This window comes from Electrophorus electricus, chromosome 14 (genome assembly GCF_041902795.1).
Source record: "Electrophorus electricus isolate QZ-2024a chromosome 14, ASM4190279v1, whole genome shotgun sequence".
NCBI classification, from domain to species: Eukaryota; Metazoa; Chordata; class Actinopteri; order Gymnotiformes; family Gymnotidae; genus Electrophorus; species Electrophorus electricus.
In genome coordinates, this window is record NC_137510.1 from 16,485,629 (window position 1) to 16,502,893 (window position 17,265).

General features: G+C 41.0%; 1 protein-coding gene across 5 annotated transcripts in view; it reads left to right on the forward strand.

Annotated features, from left to right (window-relative positions):
- The window catches only part of map7d1a (MAP7 domain containing 1a), a 31,117-nt gene continuing 13,852 nt past the window's right edge, over nt 1-17,265 (forward strand). For 2 of the 5 annotated variants that reach the window (XM_081696119.1, XM_081696120.1), the window contains exons 1-6: nt 1-393; nt 10,971-11,138; nt 13,062-13,130; nt 14,137-14,157; nt 16,530-16,693; nt 16,929-17,040. In XM_081696119.1, the coding sequence (XP_081552245.1) occupies nt 333-393; nt 10,971-11,138; nt 13,062-13,130; nt 14,137-14,157; nt 16,530-16,693; nt 16,929-17,040 (595 nt within the window). In that variant the 5' untranslated portion in view covers nt 1-332. The remainder of the gene's footprint in view (nt 394-10,970; nt 11,139-13,061; nt 13,131-14,136; nt 14,158-16,529; nt 16,694-16,928; nt 17,041-17,265) is intronic. The other 3 variants (XM_027001551.3, XM_081696121.1, XM_081696122.1) reach the window with 3 other exon arrangements.

Sequence of the window (17,265 nt, forward strand, 5' to 3'; positions counted from 1 at the left end):
GATTCTTGAACCGAACATACTATCAGCTGTTGACCTGGGTTGTGTTTGCTGAGGTGTTCCTGTGAAAGTTCCCCAAATTTAACTCCCACCAGGCCGAGAGGAATCTCGGTTTTGTGGTCGATCTACGAAATTGCAGTGTGTAGTCTTGCGATTTTCTCAAATTTTAAGACTCTATTTAAATAGTCCGCGTTTCTCTCGCCCCCCAGTGTTCTGGGTACGTGGGGTAGGTAAACGGAGTGAGCGGACCAAGTTTTCAATCTCCTGAATCCAAGAGGAATGAGTATACGGTTTATTGGGAGAACACGACTATCCGCCTAATTGAACATAACAAAATGGAATGCAAAGATCTTGACACTGACCTGAGTAGGAATGGATTACTCCCAACAGAAACGCGTAAGTTGGAGTTTTTGACAGGGACGCTATGCATCAATCTATGTGATGGTGTATAGACCCCCACTGCAAATAGTGTGGTTTTAAACAGAATGGTACATGTTGCCCCTGTCCATCTTTATCACATGGATAATTGGCCGTAATGTTAATTATATTGGCATAGAGGTTCATTGAAACCAGCAGAGTGTTCAGTTCAGTTTGCTTTAATAATCGCATATAGTAGAAAATATAGGATAGTGGGCTAGGAGCAGTTACATTTTAGTTCATATCCACGTTCATTTTTTTCTTAAGTGATTCACATAATTAATTAGTGTCCGTTTTTATCAGTTGATCTTGAGAACAATGTTGCCGTCCCATGAATGTGTCATCAGCGCACATGGCATGATTCAGACGTTAGTTGGAACATGTTACAATGAATCATTTAAGAACAGTGGACGGTTCATAGAGTAATTGCACAACCCAGTCAGGGTGCGAGCATGATGAATTTGATAGTCTAGTTAAAACAGGACATGTATTAGACTCGCTTGATATTTATTTAGCTTTGAACAGTCAGGTTGCATACACATGGCGTGTCTGATGATGCCCTGTGTATGATCGTAGACTATCATTTTTTCCCGTTTTTTTAGTCGTGGATTATAGTGACGCAATGATCTCGAGATGTGCGGGTAAATACGATACCAAACATGTCCGATGCGGGCTACTCTTGGCCCCCTCCCATGTTCACACTACCCGAGCAGAATGTGGATTTGCGTGCTGTAGTAACCTGTAGGCTATCGCGAATTCACCCACTGTAATGATCAGTCCAATGATGTCAACGAAAGATGGATTGCTGGTGATTCCCAGGGGTCAGATCGATTAATTCCACGGGGTAATGGTTTTATATGTGACTGCAAACAATCCTGCCCCTAAAATGAATGTCACTTAGACTGCCAAGCTGTTGTGCGTTTAAGAAAATTATTTTATTTGTGAGTGGACTTGAGGTGCATAATTTTATCCATTGTATCTTTAGCGCAGGGAGCACAATCTTGCATGTTAATGTGTTCCCCACATGTTCCCTACGTTTTTTTTATTTTATTTTTTTATCGCATTAAACTGGAATTAACTTCCCTATATATAACTATATGAGACCAGTAATATTTCTTCCCTTCAACTTATTTTTGTGAGTACAAAGCCACAACATTATCTCACTGGTGAATGGTATAATCAGCTAAATATAATGGAATTCCTTTTGAATATAGCTTCTTGAGACTTACTGATTTGATATATGCAATGTGTCAGTTCCTCCTCATATGGCTCCTTGCAGAGCTCAGAAGGAAGAGTTGCTGCAGTGGTATTTTCAGGGCAGTGTCGCCTCTGCATTGTGTGTTCCTCTCCACATTGTTCTGGAAATGAGGGGTTTCTTTCAGCCTTCTCTCTGCTGACATCAAAAGATTGTATTTGAGCCTTCCTGCTTGGGGGGGGGGGGGGGTCCTTCTGGTGGAGAACAAACTCAGGATCTTGAAAATTTTGATAATAGGAGCTTTAAAGACATCGAATTGTTCTGCTTTCCCCAGATAGGGTAAAGACCACAGAAGTCAGGCAATATATGTCAATGTGACCTTCATTCAGTATAGGTTTTAGCTGAATACATGTGATGTGAACATTTGTGTGTTAATAATTTCAGATGGAATGCAAATAACAGCTTTAATTGAGTAAGCATAGCACCTCAGGTGTGTCTTTTGTAGTCATGTTCTTACTTTGGTGAACTATACCTTTATACAATGTGCATTATAAACCTATTTATTTTCTAGAATTCTCTGAACATTTTTGTCCCAACAACAGTGGTGACTCATTTTTTCTTTATGCGAGCTGTTGTTTTTGGGAGATCTACCTCACATGCCATAAGTTTGATAAGCAACATTCTTGACAGTCTTTACTTTCCATGCCCTGCTGGTCTTACTGTCTGTGCCCTGCTGGTCTTACTTTCACCTACCCAGAGGCCCTACCTTGATGCCCTGACAACAACTGGATGATGGCACTTAAGGGTTTTAAAGGGTTTTTTGTGTTTTGTTTTGGGTTTTTTTTGCATTTGCACACTGTGAAAAATACCTCAATTTTATTCTTTAATTATTTAGCAGAACTAGAGATAATCTTCTCTTTTCAGTTTATTTTGTTTGTTGTTTTTTGGTGCCAAAACCAAATTAAAATATGCCATGTGATTCAGTGGCAGTAGAGATACTTTTAGTTTTATGGCACCATCAGATAATTTGTATACCTCTGTAATGCATTACATGTGTAGTGCACTTTGCCTCTGTAGCAAGCACTCCCTCTCTAGAATTGTTCCCTGTCAGGACATTTGAAAAACATTGTATAGTCTCTGTTTACTTTTGATCTACAGTAGTTTGCAATAGTCCAAGGCTCTGTGGTGAGCACCAACGGACCCTCCTTTCATGCCTGTGAAGTTGCTGTTGTTTGGTTATGTCTTTAATCCCCTACAACCACAACTGAGGGTCTGAGCACAATGAGCTCCAATCAATAAAGCTATTTTGCTCCTCAATAGATCTCTTCCTTCTACCTCTCACCTCAAAACTAGTTCACTATGGTCTTAGACTGCTCATACACTCTGTAGAAAATTAATGATTAGATGGAAACAGATCTGATTTTGTTTTTCCCTCAACCAATGGAAAAATGTAGTCTTATCTGTAAATCATAGGAGAATACAAGATCATATGATGTGCTTACTATTCAAAAAGCAATATTTTCTAAATTGTGAAGCAAAGAGACCTTTTCAGATTTCTGCATTAACTACAAAAGGCTACAAAGACCAAATCCCTGTAAGTAAATCAGTAATAAGAATATTCCGGATTATGTTACTGTATTTAGCATATGCATAGTGTAGTAAACAGCACTTCTTCAATTTTTAGTCTTTGTGAATGAGCTAGATAGCTGTATCTGTTAAGATTCGAAAACCAGTTCGCATTTCAAACATCCTATGTGGATACACAGTACATATTTTAATATCAGTTGTAAAAGGATACCCTAAACGTTGCCCTGTAGTCAAAATATTGACTCTGAGGCAAATCTTCCTTGGAATGCTGCTACTCTTTCAGCTATTGCTGACTGCTGTAATTGAACCAGAGCCGTGCAACATCAATAAGAGTAAATTCTACAAAAGCAGTGCTGTAAACCAGTAAGGCCCTAGCCAATTAGTTTTCAGTTAACAGTGTTTAAAACTCTTTGGTGATCTAGTGCTGGTACTTTGGTTGACATAAATGTCTGCCTAAAACAAGCTTCTCACCAAGCGGCACATCGCCAGCTGATGAGCTGGACCTCAAACAACCCGGGATGCTGTGTTACCGCATGGTGTGTCGGCGTGTGTTTCCGTAGCCCTACCAATGCTGAGGTGGCAGGGGATCATTTTTCTGGTTTCTGTTTTCATGTTTTCTGAAACATGCCATGTGCCCCCTACCACCCCCCTTCTGTCAGGCCTGTGGAACAGGATCGCTCAGCTCTGCAGCCCACAGATCCCACCATGGAGCCCTTACGCAATGGGCAGCAAGTCTGCACCAAGGTGACGTTCTTTGGGATGATTTGAAGGGAGTGGGGTTTGGTATGGTATGTCTTCAGAGGATTTGATAGATTCAGTAGGAGACTAAGGCCTTCTTAGATACAACCCTCTTTATAGGGTCACTGTTTTTAGTATGGTGTGAAGTAGGATGTTTTTGTGTAGTGCCACTTATGCGATCATGTAGCATAATGAAGATATTGAAAAAGCATATTGCGTTATGGTCTCTGTAGAATGGGAGAGGTGTGTTTGTCCTGCTCTTTGACCTGGAGAAACTGATGTTGTGTAAATTGTGTGTCTTGTATGCACAGTTTGATCATGGTTCATCGGTTTGAGTCCAGTAGTTTTATTTAATGTATCATAACTGTCAATAAGTGTAATGACCTTTGACCTTGATGGTGTTTAGGATATCATTCAAGCCTTTTCCTCCTTTTGCATTGAGCTTGTTTAAAAATAAATGTTTCTGCTAAGGTGTATAATATATTATACACACATTCTCATACACACACTGTAATATATTATACACGCACTCTCATAGCTACTCTCAGCAGTGACATTAATATCTGAAAGGTATCAAACTTATTTTGTGCATAATAAATTGTGCTATATCCAGGAGCCATCAGTAGCAGGTGTAACCCACTTTATTTATTTTCATAGTTAGAATAATTTAGGTTAATACTGTCTAAACTTTTTAATTGGCTATCTGAGCCAAAAAAAGGCATAAACAATAATCTGTCTTGGAGCTGTTTTGATGGAAGTCAGGACAGATCCTTGAATCCTGATTAGTCATTAGTCTCTGTAAAAAATGTGTAAACAATCACTGCATTATTTTCTTGTTCATGGGGGAATCTTTATATGATCTATCATCTAGTTAATTCCATATGCATATGATCTTCCCTACAAGAATATATTGCAGATCAAATGTCCTTTACCTAGCCTGCAGTGCTAATATAATTTTACAGAAGAAAAGGATACGATGGATGCTTCTTAGTATAAAATCTCATTTAAAAAAAATCTTCAAATTTTTCATCATTCTGTATCATTAACTCTTTATTGCTAAGGCGTTATGTAGCCACCACTGTGCACAATGGTTCCGACTATGTTTTCCAGTTTCTTGTGCAAGTGTGAGTTAGCTGTGCTTGGAATATAAACCATCCCTCTGTGAATTTGTCTTCTATTCCTGAGGTTCATCAGAGAGAGAGAGAGAGAGAGAGAGAGAGAGAGAGAGAGAGAGAGAGAGAGAGAGATGCTGAAATTAGAGGCAGATAATTAATTAATGAATCTATAAATTAATGAATAGAAAATTGGAGGGGGAGCCAGGAGAGGAAAATGGCAGAATGGTTCCAGGGGTTGAGTATATGCTGGCTGAGCATCACACCAGCATGGCTTTCATCTGCAGCACCAAGATGGCAAAAATCACGTAGTGTTGGACATTGCATATTCACATGACAAACAGTCCCTCCTCTCCTCCTCCACCTAAGGAAATGGTGAACAGAAGACAGGCCAGGCCTTTCAGACTAAACACCAGCTAAAGTAACTGTTATTGAAATCATATAGTATTTTCTATGATTATGCAGGTGATCAACTGCTTATTTTCAGAAAATAAGCCACAATGTACTATAGATGTGCTAACAGTCATATTTGGAGAACTGCTAGCAGTTCTTGATAACCATAACAGTAAGCAGAAGATATGAATACAGTCTTGATATAATGGGTTTAATTAGTAATCTTTCATTATATACTGCAGATCATTTTTGCACAACACATCATAAAGGCTCTTTAAAAAAATTAAGTTGGTAAGTCAGGCTTTAATAAAGCCATCCTTAATATGTGAGGGAGTTTATTAGTGCAACATCATAGTAGGATCTCATGGCCTGATACTGGCAGATGCTTTCTAGCAAACATCATATTCAGAAAGATCAAAATAGCTTTAGTGAGGTCTAAAGTTTAACAGTGCAGACATCACAAACAATAGTGATTCAGTCTTTCATTGTGGTGCAAAACCACTGAATAGCTATCAAAAATTACACTGAATGTGTCTTATGAGCCTTTAAAACTGTGCTCACTTATTCTCTCGAAACATGAAGCCTCTTGTTTCTTTCTGGCTTTCCCTTTTGTTGACTTCTTTACGTACCTGTAGTTCTTCTGAGGTCCGGGTGTCAAGACGGGGCCTAATTTTAGTCTCCTGAAGTTGTACCCCCCCTTCTTCACTGAAGCAGGACAGAGTGAAGGGGAATTCGCGTTTATTTTAAGAATGTTCTGGAAGTACAAAAATCACACCACGAGGCAGACAGCCTTCACACAGTCAGCAAACCTCTAATATTAGAGCCATAAGAGTGCTGTTAAAGCCTGCTGATGTGGATAATGGGCCGTGTCTCTGTCTCATGTGGACATTTACATGTAAAGGCAACAGGTTTATTTACTGTTATTTTTAACATGGATGTGGCAGTAGTATCCCTCAGACACTTCATGGCCACCTCAAGATTCCTGCATTTTACTTGATTGTGCCCCCCAATAGTAGCTGGTTACAGTACATATCTAAAGGCACAGTTCAAACCGGCCTTTAGATTTAGTATTAAGTAGCATTTGTTGTCATATGCACCAGGCACAAATGCATGGTCCAAGGGAATTCCTGCTTGCAGCGGAACTCGGTCTTCAACATCAACCACACTGTCCAGTTCATTGGATTATGTTTTTATAAATGCCAGTTGGATAATGGACATTGGATTGGATAATGTTTTCATAACCCCTATAATTTGATTCCCTCATCTGAACTCTTTCTCTATAGCTGAGAGTCAGGGCTGTCTTTAGTTCTCAGTGGCCTGGTGGTAACGGCCGTGTACATGGTGTTTTTAGCTCCATGTTTTAGCTCCATGTTTTGCCTGGGTGTGTTCCTATGGAGCCCTTAATTAGGCCTATCATTTTCGGATAGTCCCAGGATGGCTAGGTGGGGCTAGCAAAACCAAAACACTGTATTTAAGAAGATCCCTGTGTCTCTGCAATTACATGTTAGGTGTATAAAGAATACACGTTGGCATTTCCTAGTTGTTTACTCACTCAGTTCAGTGGTTAAGGTACTCCACTATTAATTAGAACGTTGCCAGTTCAAGCCCCACTATTGCCAAGTTGCCACTGTTGGGCCCCTGAGCAAGGCCCTTAACCCTCAGTTGCTCAAGTTTGTATTCAGTCATAATTGTAAGTTGCTTTGGATAAAAAACATCCACTAAATGCCGTAAATGTAATTCTATTGGTAATTTTTTCCCCCCAATCCGTTTGAGTCATTCTATGTATTCAAACTGCAATAAAAAATGAACGAACCCAGCCTAGCTCTGAAAACGCTAATTTGTCTTAAAGGGTGATGCGTTGAAGTTGTATGTCACCTTCACCAGAAGTGTAAGCACCAGCATACATAGCACATGTCCCAGTGAGATGACTGACAGATGCTTCTGCCTCTTGCTTGGAGCATAACAGAGATACAGTAATCCTGGCTGTAGTGCTTGTACTGCAAGAAACGGATGTGGAAGAAAAATTGTAGCTTTGACAACACATTGGGGTGAAAAATGCATTTTTGCATATACTCTTCACTGTTTACTAAGCAGGCTAAAAGTGAAAGGTTGGACTGCAATCTGACTGGACTGTAGTCATGCTGAAGACACTCCCTCAGCATGCACTGTCCAGGCTGAGCTGACGTGCTCTGGTTTTATGTTTTTAACAGTGGAACAGATTAGCCCAGAAAGTGGCTCAGATCTTGAGACATCTCCTGAGAGACATAGCAAGACACAGTGAAAGCGAATGAGAGAGAATGTACCAAAACAGACAAAAATCATATGTAATGAAATCAACATTTCATAGCAGGATAATATATCTTGAGTATTATGTTTAACTTTGTATTTTAAAATTTTGAAAATGGGTTGCTTTTAATTTAGAGAAACTAGAGAAGAGGAACCTTTGAACCTTAACAGTCTGCCCCCTGCCTCCCCTCCTCCCCCGGCATGGATCCAGTAACTGGTGTTTACCCTGGGCCCCCAGCTTGACTGCTCTTGTCTGGTTCTTTCCCCTCTTGTGAGGTTCACCCTCCTCCTTACATCAGCCATCCGGGTTGGGGGGAGACGGTTGCAGGCTGGAGGATGAGGTCATTCATTAGCCACGTAGTCCCACTTAAATGAGATGCATTTCTATTCTGTGTGACTCTCCCCCCACCCCATCCAGACTTTGGCTTCACTAACAGTACTCCCTAATGCTTTTGAATGCCATTTCATTTCCATTTTGCAAAGAACATGACTGGGTTCCTTGTCCATTAGAAGCAATCTTGTTGGTGGGGCTTGTTCTAAAATCCTAATTTGACCTCCTCTTTAGGGTTCCTGCTTTCAGTCTATGGATTTTGAATTATGTACTCAAATCTCTTAGCACTCTTAAAAAGTACCTTATTAGCTGAGTGTCTGCAGTGCAGTTGTTAGAGAAACAAATATGCTAAATGTCTCATAAGCCATGGAATTATCTCCTTAAATTAATTGAGGGAATTAATCGGAGTTCTTGTTGACTGCTTGTTGTATACTATATGACTTTCACAAGGTTGCCTTGCTTCTGTTTGCAGATTAGGCTTTCCTTTACAGGCCTTCTGAATTTCATTCTCTCATACCAGCTTCTCATAGGCTAGCAGCCGAGTTTAGCCTTTTACTGCCTCACCATGAGTAAAGTTTATATAGATGGATACATTCCTGTCCTGCACCTCTTCTATGTGACTATAGAGCAGGAACCAGGTCCTTGCGAATCTCCCCCTCTTTCTCCCCCTCTTCAACTCCTCTCCATTCTGCATTGTTTTCACCAGTCATATATGCTTACATCTCAGTTCCTGGGTTGTTAGAGGTTTATTATGAGTGAAGTGAGTGACCCTATGTGAAACCCTAATGGTTTGGCACAGGATATTTGACATATCATCCTGTGTATAATTACATCTGAACACTCTCTTATATTGATTTTAGGTCAGCCCTGAACAAAGGTTTTTCACTGGAGAATCCACAGTGATGGTGTAATTTAGGTCTACAGCCTATATTGATTAATATTGCTTCCTTTGATGATTCAAGTCATGCACTAAAGATGCTAGTAAGACATCTTTTGGAATGGTAGCCATAGCAGTGTGGGCTATACTGAAAGGTGCAGTATCCTCTGTGGCCTCTTGTAATGAAATAAGATAATTAGAAAGTGATAAGACTTGGAGCAGCACTGTAAAAGCATGGGTTTTGGGTGGCCTGTAAATGGCAGCGACCCACTTCGAGGTGACTGCATGGTTCTGGCTTAGAGTCAAGCAGCACTCTCTCAAGGTAGCTGGTGCACTCTCAGCTCATAAAAAAAAAAAAAGAAAACGTGAGCTAAAGGGTTACACTTGAACAAACCACAATCAAATCTTTGCTGAGGTACTCTTGAATCCCTTCAAGCTGAACTGGAGTTGGAGTGGTAAGCTTTAGCTGCCAAGCAGTAGCCGTGGCTGAGTTGGACTGGCTGCTTCCCCTCTGCTCCCTCTCCTCCATCTATCCCCGTCACTTGCTCTTAAACAAACTGCTATTGCCTTTGTAAGTACAACTCTTCCGCCTCATAGCTGCTGAATGGTTATGTGAAAGGAGGGACGGCCTCGCTGTCTCAATGAGAGGATCCGGAATGTCTGGGTTTCTGAAGAGTGAGGTTATTTTAAGTTGATGGAATGTGATGGAGCATTGGGGACAGTTCTTCTGATGGATGTACATGTCAGAAGGAACTGCACATCTGTGAAGTTCAATCAGAAGCATCACGAACTCTGACAGGATTGAGGATGTTCTGGTTAAACATCTGGTTGCCTCTGTTGAGTAGTGACTCAATGGCAATAAAGAAATAACTTACTGGAGAGGATGATTTGTATGGACAGAGATTTTGCAGTGAAGTATTGATTTTGATTTTACATTGGCTTTGCAGTGGAGTTTGCACAAAGTACTAAACAGGGTTACTATGGATATTTTGATAGCACATTTTGTAAAAGAAATAATAAACATTAAATAAAAATAAATAAAAATACCACTTGTTTTTTTTAATAATGTTATAGTAGCTTGCTTTCTACTTCGCCTTGTCAAGGGTATTGATGATTCTACAGTTATCTTTAGGAAAGCCCTGTTTAATGCCATATGCCTAGCTTAAACTTTATAGCAGGTTTCTCTCTGTGGGCTTTCATGGCTGAGCAAGAGTTTGTCAGGCAAATTAAGAAAGTACGATTCTCTCAAATAACATTAAATGAAACTGTATTATCTCTATATTCAAATGTTGTAATAGTACTAGATTGATAGCATGTCCCCAGGCAGCCATGAGGTTCAAATTGTTTTGTAGCCTGTGTTAGAGGAGGCCTGAAGTTATTGTTTGAGAATTTAGTCTCGAAGAATGTCTGCTTATATTTATACATTCAATATTAAACAGGCCCCTTGCCCTCCACTGACATTATGTCTTGACCGTAAGAATGAAGTCAGCTTTTATCACTTTTTCTTCTCCTGTCACTGCTGAACCAGTGTGGGGAAGTGAGGAAATCCAGCCAAATTCACCATTAGAATCCATGAAGGTATTTCAGCTGTTAGTAGGAAGCTCCCCTGCCTACAGTCAGCAAAACAGTCTTCAGCTTATTATAATGCAATTTCATTTATTTAAATCTGAATTTAACTATTTGTGCATCTTGATCTGCTGGACTGAGTTGCAGAACTGACCATTTTCCAGAAATGATGAGAACCAAAGGCAAATGCTTACTATTTATCTATTTATCGGATGCCTCTCTGTCATACCTCCGTGTTCTACCAGATTTCTACTTCTGAAAAGTCAGTTATTCTCAAAGTCACTGCATTGCTCTTTTTCTAGCTGCATATAGAAATAGAAGTTGGGCTGTACTTGTTCACTGTGTCTGTGTGGATGCTGTTTACATGCGCTCTCCCTCTCTCCCTCTCTCTCTCTCTCTCTCTCTCCCCCCCTTTCTCTCTCTTTCTCTCACACATTCTCTCTCCCCCCTTCTATCCCTTCTATTCTTTAGATGTCACTTCTCCAGAGGTAAACCCCACTATAGCCAATAGGGAGGAGGTAAAGACCCTGTCCAAAACAGACTCATGCACACCCATTAAGAAGGAATCTAGAGACCTCACTTCAAAGCCACCTGTGACACCCAGCCCAGAGTCAAATACCAGTACCCAACCTAAAAAAGGTAGGCCTGTGATCTGCCTGATGCAAAGTTGTGCTCAAACAAACTGTACCGCAACACCTTCATGTTTACCTTACGACAAATGACAGTTATGAAAAACTCTCTTTATGTGACCAGATAAGTGTGAAAAGCCTGAGTAAACCAAGAACTGCAATGACCTAATTCACATGTGATAACAGCGCTTTCCTCTGCCTTAGAGCCATACCAGAGCTCATCACAGTGCTCATCACCGAACCACAGGTGGTTACTGTGGAGACATGACCTGGATTTTTTCCCTCCCTGGAAATGGCATGAAATAGTCCTCCCTCAATGAGTGCCTGTGCTGTGTACCTGTTACATACAGCAGTCTCTGCTTTGGAAGTGTGTTGGCTGCGTTTGGTCTCAGGGCTTACATTCTGTGTTTCTGTTTTCGGTATGGGGCTACAGCATTAAACTCCTCTCTCTAATGTCCACTGTAATTATCTGTTATCACATAGTTAGCATTTTTGGAGTTAACCAGAGTGAGTTTTGATCCTCTCTCTGATGTAACCCCTGTATATTCACCTTCCATGAGGAAAGCCTTCTCTGTCTGCCTATGGATGAGAAGAATCAATAGCATCACATCAGCATGTATTTCCTGTTTGGTGGACTTGAGCTTGACCCCACTGATTCGGCTTTCAGGTGAGGCTGTTGCAGAGGAATCTGTGTTCGCTGTATACCCTCCATGCACCCTTTCTGGGCTGACCCACTACTTTTGCTGTCCCAGCCCGAGTGACTCATCAAAATGAATGAGGGCTGATCGTTAGCACGGGTGGCCCACGGGACTCGGCTTTCCGACAGCTATTAATACCAGTGCCAAAGTGGAGCACCACACCGAGCAGCAGACCATTTCTACTCTTTCACGTTTGCCAATTATCAGGCTTCCTTTTAGCTGTCATGTTTATGCGATGTTGGACTTCTGACATGTGGTACTGGCTGAAAGTCCATATAGTGATTGGGGAAAGTTGTAATTATGGTGATAGGAGACACCCCCTGTCACACCCCCAGCCATGGAGAAGTGATTACATAGCTGACTCTCTGTCATTGTTTCTGCATCGTTGTCACTTAGAAATAAGTCAGGACCAAGGAGTGCAATATCTGGATGTGTCTGATGACCTTGTGTTGCTGGATACACTGTGTCAAATTTGGGTTGATGCTGGATGGAACTTCATTTGCTGTGTTGGAGACATCTGAGCCTACTTGGTCACATACAGCATTAGTCTAGACCAAAGCCATATGACTAGCATTAATGGCAAGTTGTTCATTTTCCTGTCCTGTGTCCATGTGATTATAGTATAAAAATATGTAAATCACACCAATAAGAGAAAATGCTTCCAGGTCTGAGAATTAATGTGAGAAACACATACTCTGTTCCTCATGGATGATGGTCTCCATTCTAGCATGCTTTTGGTGACAAAAAAGGATCAGCTTATAGGTCACAACTGAATGTACAGAAGTTAACTTTAGTTCTGTTTACAGCATGCCTTGTTATTTTCAAACCATTTTGGCTAGAGATGTGGTGTTTCCTTTCTCTTTTATTTTTTAATACTTTAGCTCAGGCATTTCTAAGACATGCTCAGATTAGTCTTAAATATGGTATCTTTGACTCCCCTGAGGAAACATGGTGTGAATTGCCCCAGACCCTGATAGCTGTGTGAATGGATTTTGTTCCTGCTGTCAGGTTCCAGTGCCAATTTCCAGTGTCATATAGCTCTGCAGATGTAAACTGGGGCTAACCTGCCCAATAACTCTACTCCGCTCTCTCTCTCACTCACTCACTCACTCACTCTCACACGCACAGACTCACTCTCACACACTTTGTATCTGTCTTGTATGCTTGTTCACTTGCGCTCTCTCTCTCTCTCTCTCTCTCTCTCTCTCTCTCTCTGTCTCTCTATCACTCTACAGAGGCGGTGAAATCAGAGGACAGGCAAAAGCTGGCAAAGGAGAGGAGAGAGCAGAGAGCCAAATATTTTGGTAAGTGTGCAAAGGGTTTTCAGGAGCAAGGTGCCTCCTGCTGGTCAGGAACACTTGTGTTTACCAAAATGAAAGACTTCCTTATGCCTTGTGAGCAAGTATGCCAGGGCTGAGTGCCTAAGTGTGCACAGGTTTTTGGGCCAGACCTGTAGAGAAGCACCAGCACCCCGAGTTAATAGGCTGAAGTATACTGAAAATCCTGCAGGGTCACTGCAGTTATTAAAAAAAGCTGTGACTGATCATCCTATTTTCTGTGGGCATGAGCTGGAGACAACCTATCCTCATATCAGGCTAGTCTCAGCATGAATGTGTGTGCTCATAACTGAGAAGCAACAACAGCCCATCCCTAGTATAGTACAACAATCCAAGAACATGTCCATAGCTGATGCACAGTCATTGAACCAGACATTCAGCAGCCATTTTATGAGAAACTTCTATCTCGCACCTACACTCACTGGCCACTTTATTAATTGTATAGCTAGGATTTCTTATAAGACAATTACAGGCAATAGTCTCTGTGTTGCTGAACATAATTTTTCAGCCTGGTAGTGGAGTCTGTGCTAATATGAGTGTATTGAGCACTGTTGTGTTGCTGGAATTTTAACATTTCAGTGCTGGGTTGAGAATGTTCTAGTAGCCAGAACCATCCTGCCCACAGTGAAATGGACACTGATAAACAGTGGGACAGCCAGCACAGACTTAGCCATGTAGCAGCTCAGCTGCTGTCCATGACTGTACTAGAGAAGTTCACACACCATGTGGGAGTAAAATGAGTGGGGAGTAGATGAGCTGTCAGGATGTCTCGCACTTCATCCCATTTTAACACACTCATTTCTGTGATTGCCCTTTTTATGAGACCTAAGTGGGAATCTCTCACTGGCCGTGTGTGTGTGCGTGTGCGTGTGCGTGTGTGCACGCGTGTTGGTCTTCGCTGTCCACATGACAGCAACACACTGCTTTGCATGATTGACAGGCACTCTTGTCTTCTTTTTCACTTCCCCCCCAGAACAGCGAGGCCAGCTTCAAGGTAAGTCTTTTAGTGTCCGTGGTGGTGGTGACTTATGTTGTGCATCGTCCACAATCGAGGCCATTTCCTCCTGGCCACTTTCCTCCTTTCAATTAATTGTTTTAATGTGACTTCTTTCCTTCTTCCATTTTGTTAATTCCAGTGGCACTATAACACTATAACCTCTCTATCTCTTCCACCTCTCTCCTGAGAAATGACAAATTCACAAGCATCTATGTCATAAGTTAGGGAAATAGATATTTTCAGTTAACTCCTAATTTAGCTAATCTGCTCTGACTAATAGGACAATACATTGCTCCATAGCTCTGTAGACATTTTTTAATTTGAAGGAATTAAAAAATCTGCTACTTGTACTCAATTTCTTTTTGAGAGTGAACCCATCTTGGCAACTATTACATTTAAAAGTTAAAAGCTATATTTAATGTGAAGACAATGTCCATCGGTTGATGGGATAGTTTGGACCTGGTTTCTCCATTCATCTGAGAGTCAGTAGTAAATAAATTAGGTTTAGGGTGATGTACAGGTCACAGGCTCCAAATCCAGTTGGAACTTCTCTTCACAAAAGTGCTTATTATATTTGGGTATGTGCATTTTGTTATTGTTTGTTACTGCAACAAGTTCAGTGTAATTACCAGATATCTCTTGGAAAGCACTCTCACACCAGTCAAATTTGGCAGGGAACAGATCAATGTTCTTGTTTTGTTTACTTGATCATGATATCTTGTGAGCAGATAGTGTTGATTCCAGCCACATGGGTGCAGTGTGCATACGTCATTTCTAGATTCTATGTTTGTATGGAGCTTGATGTTGGTAGCAATGACAGACATTTTGCTGTTTGTTATTTTTATCTTGAGAACATATTGGTGCATTTATTGAAATATTTTTATAGGTGTATTTATTCAGCCTGTGAACCTTTCATTTGATCCTTTCAGGATAATTTTAGTGTGCACTGCATAAAACATCTGTGACTGTGCATGTGTGATCAAAGCCAGGGGCTACTCCTTCTGATACTGGCAATGTGGGAAAGACAACAAACAAACAAAACTGAAACATTTCTAAAGCTAGACTTCTTCAATATTCACCAGCTGCAGCTCTTGGTAGTGGATTATGAATTCTTAATGGAGAGAGAAACTGGTCCAATCAGACCACTACTGGTTCATCGCTTTACATCTGCGTTGCTTCAAAAGACCTTAATGACCTACTTTAAGACCTCCTTTAATTGCATTTTTTTATACTTCACCCTTAACTTTTTAAAAGTATTTTTTAATTAATTGTTTATGTTTTCTGGTAGACCTAGTCCTGTGTGCTCAGAGTGTGATTTTCGTGTTCTATCATTTAATAATTCTGCTCATGTAGGAAAGATATAAAGTACTTTCCCAGCCCCTCATATGAAAGTGCTCTTAGGTAGTCTGACAGCTTATAGTAACAAGTGGCTTTTTAAATCTACTTACAAAGTATTTACCTCCTAACATGGATAGTACAAGCAGGACATCTCTGCAGACTGAGGCATATGGTTGTTCCTAGGAATAGCTGGAAGCACCTGATGTGGCTGTGTAGTATCGATGTCAGTCAGAAAGCATTAGAATATGTTTAGGATAACCCTTTAGAACACTTGACTGTAAGTACATGAATATGTGACCATGAGAAATAGAAAAAGTATGTGCATTTGAAAATGGAGGGCTTTACAGGCATCTGCTACGTTGGATAATATAAGAAAAAAAAGTGAGTCTTTAAACCTAATGCACAGGGTGTATGGAAGTCAGAATCCCTCAATGTGTGGATGGGTATATTTAAGTGTATACTGAAAACCATGCAGCTCTTGGTCTTTGTTTTAAACAGCATCATGTGCCATAACTAAAAGCTATGAAACACTGGTCACTGGTGATTCATGAGGTTTATAATGGCTTCTGCATGTGAAAAAGTGTCACTGTGCAACTGAATACTGTGAGAAAGAAAACTACTGGTAGACCAAATGTCTGTTTTGTATTTCTCATGTGCTAGTGTTATCTAAATCTTGATGCGAATCAAAGGGCAGGTTTGACTTGAAATGCCTGTCCCTGCCTGGTCTGCGAATGTGGCCTTGTGTATGGAATCATAGTGTTTAACACTTCATGACTCTTGGCCTTTGTTTGTTTTTGTTACCTTGTTTAAAAACTGATAAAGAGATTTGTTTTGTAAGACTCACTGATGGACTTAAGGGACACTTAACAGACTTAAAGGAGCAGTTTTACAGTCCCTTATTGAGATTTGACTGGATTTCCTGTTGAGAGACACTCAGAGAATGCAGTGTAGTCATGATCAGAAAAAGAAAAGAAAGGTACTGGTGCTGCTTGTTAAGTGTGTATGCCTTTCCCTGCTTCTCCCCTGTGAAGCTGCTAAGAAGTCCGAGTGGCTAGAAAAGGAGGAGCGGGCAAGGCAGCTGCGGGAGCAACAGCTACAGGAGCGTAGGAGGAGGCTGGAGGAGCAGAGGTTGAAGGCTGAGAGGCGGCGGGCCGCACTGGAGGAGAGACAGAGACAGAAGCTGGAAAAGAACAAGGTGAGCTGTGCTTCAGTGGCCCAGATGGACTCGCAGACCACCCACACAAGCAATGCTCCGCCCACACAACTAATGCTCTACCCACACAAGTAATGACTGCAGACTGTAATCCAAACTGAAACTGAGACAATTTTTGTGGCATAGCAATTCATCATTATTACAGCTGGTTGATATCATTGGCTCTGTAAGAAAACATGGAGATTGTTCATTGCTAACCGAGTCTGTCTGTGGTTAGGAACGATATGAGGCGGCCATCCAAAGGTCTGCGAAGAAGACGTGGGTTGAGATTCGCCAGCAGAGATGGTCCTGGGCTGGCAGGCTGAGTGCCAACTCCAGTCAAAGCCAAAGTGAGTAGAGTCCTGGGCAAAATATCTCACAGGGCCTCATCATATTGAAGAGTGTGTTATAACTGTTCTCTTCAACAGCACATAAGAATCTGGTATTAGGTGGTTTGTGCTGGGCTATGGAAATTTGGTTCCAAGCACCAGCCGAATCCTGTTGACATTACTGAGCACAGAAATGTAAAATTAAGTAAATAAACAAATCACTGCTAAATTGGTTCTTTAGCCAAA